General features: G+C 35.0%; 1 protein-coding gene across 6 annotated transcripts in view; it reads left to right on the forward strand.

Moving 5' to 3' along the window:
- The window catches only part of Rbm41 (RNA binding motif protein 41), a 59,693-nt gene extending 48,390 nt beyond the window's left edge, over positions 1 to 11,303 (forward strand). For 2 of the 6 annotated variants that reach the window (XR_009056460.1, XR_009056463.1), the window contains 3 exons: positions 4,139 to 4,286; positions 6,090 to 7,687; positions 7,999 to 8,141. Coding sequence is in view for 1 of the 6 variants with exons in the window: in XM_057759286.1 (XP_057615269.1) it covers positions 4,139 to 4,286; positions 6,090 to 6,256 (315 nt within the window). In the remaining 5 variants the exon portion in view is untranslated. Of the gene's footprint in view, positions 1 to 4,138; positions 4,287 to 6,089; positions 8,147 to 9,930 lie in introns of those variants that run through there. The other 4 variants (XR_009056462.1, XR_009056461.1, XR_009056464.1 and 1 more) reach the window with 4 other exon arrangements.
- The last annotated feature ends 954 nt before the right edge of the window (positions 11,304 to 12,257 follow it).

Genomic DNA, 12,257 nt, shown 5'->3' on the forward strand with positions numbered 1-12,257 from the left:
ACCAAAACTGAACTCTGCCAGTGTAGTTTTCTTCCCAATAACTCATCATCACTCTAGTCTAACATCAAGAAAAACAACAGGTAAAACCCAGTAATGGGCTATTTTATAAAAACCAAATCTGACCAGTATTACTACAATTTTCATAATCATGAATAATAAGGAAAATCTGAAAAATTGTCAAGAGGAGCTTAAAGATACATGACAGCTACATGAAAGGTAGTAGTCTAGATGGTGTCTTAAACAGAAATGTAAATAAAGAATGGACTCTTGTTAATAATGTAACAGCACTAGTTTATTAATAAAATGAATATAACATAAATGTAAGATATTTATTAAGTCAGAAACTGGATATGAAGCATAAGGATATTATACTTAAGCTCGGAAAAGATCAAATCAAATTTGTAAGGCTTTTTAAAAGTTACAAATAAATTCAGAGAGTATAAACTATATAAAGTTCAAAATATGCAATCAAAACTAAATATCACACGGTGCTAGCAGAAGGTTCTGTTTTTCTGTTTCACAATCATGCTTGTCTTATTTTAGGGCCTCCCAATATCTGTATGTCTATGTATGCATGTGCTATAAATGCATATGTATGTTTTAGATACACACATAGATATATTGGTACATATAAGTATGTGTGTATACTTTTGCAGCAGAGAACATAGAACCAAGAAAGGACTAAGACAACCTCTTGACCAGAAGTTCTTTCTTTAAAAACAAACAAACAAAAAAACCACAACAACAACCAAAAAAACCTTTTAATCATGTAGCTTGGGAGGTTGCTCAGCAGTTAGGGTACTGGTTTTTTGTTTTGTTTTGTTTTGTTTTCCCAAGAGGACCCAGATTTGATTCCCAGCATCTGCCTGATGAACAGTTTGCAACTCCAATTCCAGGGGCTCTTCCGCCCTTTCTGGCATCCACAGGCACTGCATGTACATGGCACACAGACTTACATGCAGACAAAACACTCATACACATAATATTTTTAAATACTGAAAAATAAAAAATATATTGATGAGAAGAAACAGTCAGTATGGATCTTTTCTAATTGTAGAGAAAGTTGGGATCTGTTCTCACATACCCCCTTCCCAGTTTTTAAAACCTGTTAAAATGATTTTTATTGAAAATAATCTTTTTCATATAAGATATTTTGATCACACTTTTTCCTCTCTCATGTCCTCCCAGATCATCCCCACCCATCCAACTCCACGACCTCTCTCTCTCTCTCTCTCTCTCTCTCTCTGAAACAAACAGGCAAATAAACCAAAGGAAAAGATAAGGCACAAAAACATGCACACACAGACACATACATCATACACAAAAAATAAAACCCATAAAAACACAAAATCAGAAACCACAGTATATAAGCAAAAGACCAGTAAGATTTTTTTTAAATGCCCAAACAAAGCAATGTGGGACAAAAAATTAAAAGTACCATTGCATTTGTTTTGTGTTGGCGGTCTCCTGCTATGTATTGGTCTTAATCTTAAATTTTACACTGCTTTCTAAGGTTAAGTGGTAAAGATTCCACTATTTAGTAACTTTAATGATGTTTAATGTATTTCTCCATATATTTCAGTGACTATATCAGTCATTTCCTGACTGTTGTCTTTTCTGTTCTAGTGTGAATTCTTTCCTAATTTTTAAAGCAAAAACTTTGTTAAATTACTTTTCCCTCTTTCATCCTTTTTGTATTGTTGTTAAATAATACATTGGATCTACCTTCCTAGGGGAAATATAAGTACCCAAAGCAGTATTGTTGGCTTCAGCATGATGTTGTATTGCAGGTTTGTAGGGATTTCTCATCTTCCATGACTCAAGCAACTTCCTCAGTTTTCCCTTACAGTAACTTACCATCATTATACTTTTAGCTTCAATGAGCTGGACTATTTTAAAATGCTTTGTCTAAGTAAAATAATATAATATTTGTCCTCCTGTTACCTAGTATATACTCCTAAAAGTTTATGTGTCATAGCATTTGATAGTGTTAATGGAAAGCAAAAAAAAAACCTCAACTTTTACCTTAAAAAGAATAAGAGATAGTTTATTCTTGAGCCAAATATCAGTGACTATGACCTGGTAATGCAAATTTAGATTACCCACAGTCCATGCTGCAAGATGGTAACAGTTTCATGACTTTTTATAGTAACAGAAGAACAAAGAAAATCATAAATCAAGGTACTTGCAAGTACATTGGTGGAAACATCAGGTAGGTGGGTTACAGCCAAGTGGAGAAATCTCTGCTATAGGCCTCATATGCTTCCTGATTATATTCTTAGCATTTGGGTAGATGGAAGCTAGTGATCTGTTAATACATTTCACAAGATTTCACTTGTCAATGACAAGCATGTTGGGTCAGACCCACGGGGGCAAGGAATAGACATTAAAAAGGGTGGCTAAAGATAGCTCAAGATAATTAATTATAATTAGGCCCTCTGCCTGCATCATCCTAACCTCCCCACAGGCATTGAAGTTCTAGTTAGTTTTTAGAGTTTTATGGGATTCAGCATAATGTATGGTTTCTTTCCAGAAAATCTCATTCACAATAGATTTTTTTCCTTTTAAGGATTAAATACTATTCCAATCTATATATATGCTACCCTCTCTTTCAATAGCATCCTATTACTAATTAATAGAATAGTATCCTGATGGTATTAGTCATAGGTTGTTTTGTTGTTGTTGTTGTTGTTGTTTAATTCTGTTTTCTTCATGGTCTCTGTTTTCTCTCATTTGTTTTTGTTGCCCCTGTTTTCTATCCTCCACATTAGAAGCCTTTCTAATTTGCCCGATAATCCCTATCCTTATTTCTGGCTGTAAAGTTGTTCAGAAGCTCTGAGATCATGGCCTTTGTGTACTTTAAATTCACGGTGATATTTTATAATCCTTGCACTTAGGAGGCTGAAGCAGGAGGTTTGTGAGTCTTAGGCCAGCCTGGGGTATTAATGAGACTTGTCTCCAAATGACAATAACAAAATAGTAATAACACGACCCAGACGATCTGGCTGAATCACTTGTTGAAGAACTCTGCTATTCTAAGTCAGTATTTTTGTCTTTCTTCGGCCTTACTGTCCCTAAAGGAGACTGTCCCCTGTGCTTTCTTGCAAAGGAACTACCAGTGTTCTGGTAGAGGAATGTTGGCCAGATCATGGGTTTCCCAGTGTTTGGTATGCATTCTTTCAGTCTTGCTTTCAGAAAACACTGCTCTTGACCTCAGCTATACAAGACATTCCACGTTTTCTGACAATTAACCATCAGTATACTACCAGGATTGGTGAGTTTCCCTCAGCCAGTACTATAATTGCAGAGGGGGTAAAGATCTAATGTATTTTACAACAGCTTTCAGCTTCCCATCTTCATTTTAACCCTATCTAATGACATCCATTTCCCGAGCCACCCAAAGCTATCGATTCTTGAAGCATTTATGCATGTGTTTGGGTTTTCCTTTTTGTATATTTATTTAATTTTTAGACAGGATGTCACTGTGTTGCCCAGACTGAACTGTTGTCCCAACTCAACCTTCCTAGTTGGTAGAACTATAGACTATAGGTTTTTATCACTGTGCCAACTTTTAAAACTTGTGTGTGTGTCGTATGTGTGAGGATTATGTGTATGTGTGCATACACACACATAGAGGCCAGAGGTCAATGTCACATGTCTTCCTCTAGTTCTCTCCATCTTACTTTTTGCAATAGGGTCTCATTGAGTTTAGAAATTATCAACTAGCTAGACTAGTTTGGGGATCCACCCAGCTTTTTACATGGGTACCAGGGATTTAAAATCAGGTCCACATGTTTGTGCACACTTGTATCCACTGAGCCACCTCCCTAACCCACATACGACTTTTGGAGACTTTTAAAGAAGATTAAATGTCTTCTTGATTTTTTGCCCTAAGGCTTTGCTAGTGAGCTTTTTTAGTGTGCTTTATTCCTACTCATTCATTTTTATATCTTCCAGAACTTTGTTGCTATTACTTTGAGTTCTTTCTGTCCTGTTGGTTTCAGGCCTTTAGTTTTAGAGTTTAACATGGAGAGAATAACAGATAAATGTTCAGTCTCCCATCGGAGAGTAATTCAAGTCATAATGCAAGAGTTGCTTTCTTTCTGTGATATTTTTGTCACTTTTCAATTTGTATTAGGTGCTATACCTGAAGAACCTTAGTCCTCGGGTGAAAGAAAGGGACCTTATCTCATTATTCGCTCGCTTCCAGGAGAAAAAAGGACCACCCATTCAGTTCCAAATAATGACTGGACGCATGAGAGGGCAGGCTTTCATCACCTTTCCCAGTAAGTAGCTTCATCTAGATAATCACTCCAATGCACCATCAGTTCACGCGAGGCTAACATATTACCTTGATGAGTTAGATATAGTCTTAGCACATAGAAGGGGGCCAGTTAGGAAAATACATTTCCAGTATTCCTAGATCCTCCTTGCTCTACTTACTTCCTCTTTATCGATATTGTATAACCACCTTACCCCGGTGTCCTCTATTTCCCAACTTTTGACATTTCCTTTCTACCCTACCAATATTTATTTTCTTTATATTGATAGTACTGTTTCTACTCTATAACAGAATTATTCATAGTTAATATGTTTGCATTGTTATCAGAAGACATATACTCATGTCCTATTCCTTTAGGACTAAGTGATTGTAAGCTCATTAATTCATTACCAATTCATAATTATTGAAAGATGATACCTTCTTCCAAATATCACTTGCATGTTAGTGCATGGCTTGTGTTCTAATCTAAGTGCAAGAATAATATAGTAATTTTTATTTCAATAATAAATTGGCCAGTATGTTTTTTGTGGAAAGACACTAGATAGGATCTGTTCCTTTCATTGTCCCTAACTTGACATTTTGACACTTGGCTAATTTTTATGTGGGCAAGTGATTTTACACATTAAAAATGCTGATCTCCTTTCCGTTGCTTTCATATAACCTTGTACTATTTTTTCTGTCTCATTGAAGGTTTGTAGATTCTTTGTAGCATTGGTTTTTAATCTTTTGAAGTGAGAATTCCTATTAAATTTTTAAAAATTTCAAGGATTTTCATAGAATATATATAACCTACTAATTGAAAGACTCATAATACAAAGGCTTTATATTAATTTGTGTACATGTTTATATAGTGTGTGTGTGCATATGCACATGTATAGGCATATATGTAGAGGCCAGAAGCTAACCTATAAGATCTTCCCTAGTTGCTCTTCCACCTTAATTTTCTCACTGAACTGAAAGCTCATTGATATGGCTAGGCTGGCAGGCCAGTGAGCTACAAGGGACTACCTCCCGAGTTTTAGGGTTGCTGATACATGCTTCCATACCTGGAGTTTTATATGAGTACCAGGGACCCAAACTCAAGTCCTCATGCTTACATGGCAAGCATTTTGCTACCAGAGCCATGTCCCCAGTCCCAGTTTTACACTTCTTAATTTGTGGCTATTTTACTAATCCTAACAGCTATAGTACACACTTGACAATTTGTGGGATGTCTCAAACAAAATGATCTCAGTATTGTCTGCTTATAATTCCACAGACTCTTGTCCGTAGTCTACCCCTCCTTATTTCTTACATATAGTCTCTGAGACCCATATGTTAAATATTCCTGCTATGCACTATATATTCTCATACACAAATTTTCTGTATATCGTAAGAGAAATTCATTATCCCAATAAGGAGTCCCACAACCACTTTCCCTCTAAAAGAAAAAAGTAACTAAGTATGTTCAATAATGTAATAACTTCTTTTATTTGTGTAGCAATTTTGAAAAATTTGTTTGCATATCCATAATCTATCTAGAGGCATGTTTACAATTATGTTTAACTTATATTTCTTCAGTTCACTCCCTATGTATCTTTATTTCTTCTATATATTTGAATCAAATATACATTTTGAAGGTCTTTTGTCATTATTATTACTACCCATTAATTTAATCTTGTTGACTTACACAAATTGGGACTTATAGGCATGACAAAAATATTTAACATCATGATTTTATAGCAAACCAATCTGAATTAAATTTGTAATAATAATTGAGTGATTAAGCGCTATATAATTTGATGCATTTTTCTTATTTTTTTTCCAGATAAAGACATAGCATGGCAAGCATTGCATCAAATAAATGGATATAAACTTCATGGGAAAATATTGGTGATAGAGTTTGGAAAGAACAAACAGCAACAGCCAGCTGTCCAGGGTGCTTCCCTTATAACATCTGCTACAGATAACAGTGCAGAAATCAGTGGTAGCTAGAATACATATCAACACACATACATACACATTTGGATATATGTATGTGTATAAACACACTCATATCTTTCTTTTATCGTAATCTAAAATCTAGGATATGTATATACATAGAAATTTGTTTTTAAAATGAAGAGGAAATATTAGAAAGACAGTAATTAGGACAATGGCTTTCCGCATTTAAAGAGAATTGTTAGAAAAATTTTCCATAATTAAATACTGTATAATCTAGAAAATGACAATATAAAATTGACACTATCCTGAGTATTAAAGATAATAATCATGCACTATATAGGACAGAAAGTACCCTGAGCATTAAGATCATAGAAAACCTTTAATTCTCAGGGTAAGTTACATCATTGTTCCTGAAGATTCTTTAATATTTTTGCAGTCTTCAATGTTTAGTCCTAGAGATAATACTTTTTCTGAGACTGTTTCCTGTATACAAAGATTTGAAACTAATTCAATGTTAAAATATTTATTTACTAGAACTCATTGTGTTTTGTCAGAACTTTGAACAGTTATAGTAGGTAGATTCATGAGTTGATCAACATATTTAATGATTGTTTACACTAAGTTTTCACAGTCCTTGAAAAGATATATATTATATATATATATATATATATTATATATATATATACATATAATGCTGGCTTCTTTTAAGCCAAAATATTGGTAATTTCATGATACTATTGAATTCAAAACAATAGACATTAAACATGGAGTAACTGCCTAATACATATTAAACTTTAGGTATATGAACTTTCAAGAGGGAACAAACTAGCAGAGAATACTAAAGGGACAGGAAAGAAAGTTCTATACTTTAGAAGAAATGCATCCTGCCTCAAACCCCTAGTGATTTGTTTATAGTTGTTGAAGAATAGAAACACAATATAGTATAGACTAGGTAGTACCAGCTTTGGAGTCAGACCTGTGATCCTCATAGTCACATGTTTACCAACTTAACTTCAAAAGCCACTTAATCTGAGCCTCATTGATCTCATCTATACAGTAGAGTAATATTGCTCCTTACCTCACCTAGTAAGGGTTAAATGAGATTATACCATCCAAGGGAAAAAATGAAGGAAATGTAGGCAACTCCATTAAGCACATCAAACAATATATAATAAGAATTCCATTTGAAAAGGGAGAAAGGTGCATAAATACCGCAAGACAGCCAGGTGGTGGTGCCGCACGCCTTTAATCCCAGCACTCGGGAGGCAGAGGCAGGTGGATCTCTGTGAGTTCAAGGCCAGCCTGGTCTACAAAGTGAGTTGCAGGACAGCCAGGACTGTTATACATAAAAACCCTGTCTCAAAAAAAAAATATATACTGCAAGAGGACCATGGCTTAGTGAGTAAAGACACTCACCACCAAGCATGAAGACCTGAGTTCAAACCCTAGGACCTACATGAGAGAAGGAGAGAAACAATTCCAGTAAGTTATCTCTGATTTCCGGAAATATGCTATGGCAAGTGTGCTCCCACATACATACATACAAAATTACACATAAATATTAAAAAAATCTTCAGAAATAGCGGCTACAAATATTTCAAATTGAGTGACAAAGATAGATCTAACCATTGCAAAAGCCATGCAATAAAATACTGAAAATTCAAGAGACAGAGAAAATCATGAAAATAACCCAAGAAAACTGAAATATTATTTGTCATGGGTCTCTAGATTACCAACTAACTTCTTATCAAAAATGGGTATTTCTGATAAATGGCACATTCTTGTATTTACAGCTATTCAGGAGGCCGAGGCGGGGGGAATCAGTGGATCCTGATTCAAAACCAGCCTGTGTAAAGAGAAGTGAAATCCTGTTTCAAAAACGAAAACCAAGAAAAAGTGACATAGTTAAGATCTCAGAAACAGTGGAGGTGGCCATGAAAGGTAAAATACCTCCCATATACTTTTTAAAAGCTGGAGAATTTGTTGCCAGAAGATCACACAAGACGTGCAAGAGGACCGTTGTCAAGCTGAAAAGCAAGTGACCTTAGAGAAAAATTTAAATCTATACATAAAACAGATAAACGTGATTGTGTGTGACTATAAAAGACAACCTTGAATACTTTTTCCTTTATCTGTTAACGAATTTATTTACTTATTTTTGGTTTTTGGAGACAGCATTTCTCTCTGTAGTCCTGATTGTCCTGGAACTTGCTGTATAGATCAGACTGGGTTCAAACTCAGAGGTCCACCTGCCTCTGCCTCCCAAGTGCTAAGATTTTGTTAACTAATGTTTAAAAGTTGTATTAAGTTGTATATAGTTGCATTGTATCTCTTATAACAAAAAAGTCAATGTATTTGCCAGTAACAGACAAAGATCAGAAATAATGCTTATTTTACTAAAAAATAGCAGAAATCCATAAGAACAAATAAAACAAAGGAATAAAAATATGGCTAATTTTATAAAACAGTAAATAATTCAGCATCTTGAAAACTACCATCATTGTTTTAAGTGATAACCTTAATATATTGCTAAGCCTGTAACATATAGAAATAGCTAGCATGCCCCAAATTCAGAGGAAAGGGGAACAAAAATATCAACTAGAGATAAAGATCTGTATTTTTTGTTAAAACGGTCAATGGTTTAAGATGTAAAAATTTTAATTACATATTTTCATAACAACAGAGACCCAAAATAACCTGAAACAGGGCAGGAAAGTAAAGAATGGAGAAATCGACAAGTCTCTGAAAAGCTGAAATACTCAGTGTTTCCTTTCTACTGAAAGTAGTGCTACACAAGTGATAAAGAGAATACTCCAACACTGTGAACTGAATAGATTGAAAAGCAGCTATAGAACATTCTACCCTACAACACTAGAAGATAGATCATTATCCCATGCCTATGAAACGTCTTCAGGCTAGATCATGAGCTAAACCACAAAACAGGCCTTAAAAAATCCAGATAGACTGATGTGATGTAAAGCATGTCCTCTGACCACCTGGAAAGAGGTTAGAAATCAGTAACAAGAAATTGGGAAACTCAAATGTGGAAATTAGTCACACTTAAGTAGAAAGTAAGTCAATAAAGAAACACAGAAGGAGGGCTGGAGAAATGGCTCTGTGGTAAGAGTGCTTGCCTGCTCTTATAGAGGCCTGAGTTTGAGTCTGAGTACCCACATCAGGTGGCTCATAGCTACCTTTGTCTATGTAGAAAATGTTTAGAGATAAGCCTCTTTAAAGAGAAAAAAGATCATTTAGCAGTAATTCAGTTTATATCTTAAGCTGTAGGAAAAGAATAGCAAACTATACCTAAAACAAAAAAGCATACAAGATAAATAAGAGAATAAAATACAATTAAGAAAAGGCAATTAATCTAAGCAAGAAACTGGCAAACCTTTTACTAGATATCACAGGAAAAGGTAGACTAATTATTAGAACGAGGAAGGAGGGGGTAGTGCTACTGATCTTTGGGAAATAGAAGGTATATGATGCAATAGTGTTATACTTGTGTGTCGATAAATTGACCTACCCAAAATGAACAAATTTCTAGAAAGATAAGTGCCAACAACAAAATAAAGGAAGTCAGAATAGGCATAATAACTAATAAGAGAGATACCCTCAAAGAAAAGTCCAGACTTAAATTGCATTTTATTTACATTCTGCTAAATGTTTAATGAAACAGTAATCCAATTTCTTCACAAGCTGTTTTTTTTGTTTTTGTTTTTAAGGGAACTCTTCTGAGATACACTACTACAACATGGAAGAACCCTGAGAATATGTTCAGTGAAAGAAGCCAGTCACTGCTGAAGGAAAATTGTAGGACTCGATGTAGATGAAGTATCCAGAATTGGTCACACACACACACACACACACACACACACACACACACACACACAGAGATAAAGGGTAGGTAGGGATTACTAGAGTGGATTGGAATTCATTGCAAGTAGATGAAAATGTTCATAAATTTTATTAATACTTGTATAGCGATGAATATACCAAGTGGATGAATTTTGTGGCATATGAATCTCAGTGAAACTCACAAAAATAGGAACTTGGACATTATCCAAATGTCCATCTGTCAACACAAATGACTTATGGCACATCCATTTAGTGGGATACTATGAAGCCATTAAAACAGTGGACTCGATCTATGAATATATTGTGACTTGTACCAAGTTTTTATATTAAGTTATAAACTAAGATGTATGTATGTATGAGATGTATGTATAATAAGGATACACTTTTAAGCAAATAGTTCATGTGTATAGTTTGTAGAGATAATTTCAAAATCAATGTAGGAAAGAAATAAGGAATGTGTATACCAAGCTGTAAACCTTCTGGAAGTGGGACTGTACAAGCTGAAAAGACACCTTCACCTTGTGTTGTGGTTTGGAGTGGTTTTTACCTTTTTCAATATTTTTTAAATTAAAATAATTTTTAAATATTCTTACAAACACTTGGCTTTTAGAATATTTGTCAGAGCCACTCTGAGGATTTCTGACTTCACTCAGGACAAACTTCTATTCATTTGCTATATTGCTCACATGATTAACGCTTCAATTTTTGATAACGTGTAAGGGATGAGAAGTGAAGAACCCTGGTTACAGCTTCTTGCACAGTTACCCAGGGATGTACTTCTCAGCCAGGATTCCCAGAAGGGACTCCTTCGTTCGTCTTAGGTGGAAAACCTTACCTCCTCCTTTCTAGACCTACAGACCACATACAAATGGAGAAAACTAAAATCGAGGATACCTTTCAACTGGTGCAGAGATACAGAAACTGGTGTATCCAGATGATAAAATTCTACTCAGCAATAAAAACTAAGGAACCATATATGCAACAACTTGAATAAATCTTAAATGTGTTTTGCTAAGTAGAAGAAGCCAGACTCAAATGGCTGCTTACTGTTATATTTCATTTGTGTGTTTTCTGGAAAAGGTGAAGCAATAAGGCAGATACCAAGTGTTGGCACAAGGGATTTTTTTAGTAATGGGAACTTTATGTTGTTTATAGTTAAAATGTGTATGTGTTTGTTAAACTCAGAGAATTATACACCAAAAGAATGAATCTTAATGTGTGATTTTTTTTAAAAAATAAAAGTAATTTTAATGAAACAAAGATCTGCAAAGACAATCATTTCCATTAACTATTGTAAGCATTGTGTGATCTCTGATTGCTACAGAAAACCCAAAGTCACTTTATTTCCTTTTTGTTTCTATTAGGTGAGCCGAAGCCACTAAATCCAAATCTCTTTATTACTTACTTTTCTATTGCTGTGATAAACACTATAGCCAAGGTAATTTATAGAAGGAAGGGTCTATTTGGGTCTTACAGTTCAGAAAGGAGTCCATCACTGTTGTGGCAGGAAGCATGGCGAAGGCATAACACTGAAACAGCTGAGAGCTCACATACTGATCCGCAGACAGGAAGCAAAGAGGCACACTGGGAATGGTGCAAGTCTTTTGAAACCTCAAAGCCTATTCCTAGTGCAGCAGTCTTCCTATAAGGCCACACTTTCTGATCCTTCCCTAACAACTAATCCTTCCTTGAACCAACTAGGGATCAAGTATCCAAACATATGAGCCTATGGGGCCAATCTCATTCAAACCACCACAATCTCTATAGCTGGAGATACAACTCATTAGTATTACACTTTGTTTAGCATGCATGAGGCCCTAGGTTCAACCCCCAGTGCTACCTAAAACTAAAAATGTAAAAATCTGACCCAGATAGAGTAGCGTATGCACTCAGGACCAAACAACAGGAAGCTTACTGACAAAGACTAAGCTGAGCTATGCAGTGAGTTCCAAGCCAGCCTATGCTACAAGTAAGAACTTTTTAAAAAAATCTGTATATGTATATATAATTTTGCCATTAAAAAACTAAGAAATCTATTTGTTGCTCCAAGTGCTAATATCCTTCACATACAATATTGATTTTAGTAAGAGTCACTGAATAGTACCACATGTTTGGTCTACTAGATTTTGATTTTTCTCCTATATTCCCTGCAGCATTGCCACATAGTACCAAAGTTAATGTGTGCCTCCACTTT

The sequence above is a fragment of the Chionomys nivalis genome, chromosome X, assembly GCF_950005125.1.
Source record: "Chionomys nivalis chromosome X, mChiNiv1.1, whole genome shotgun sequence".
NCBI lineage: Eukaryota > Metazoa > Chordata > Mammalia > Rodentia > Cricetidae > Chionomys > Chionomys nivalis.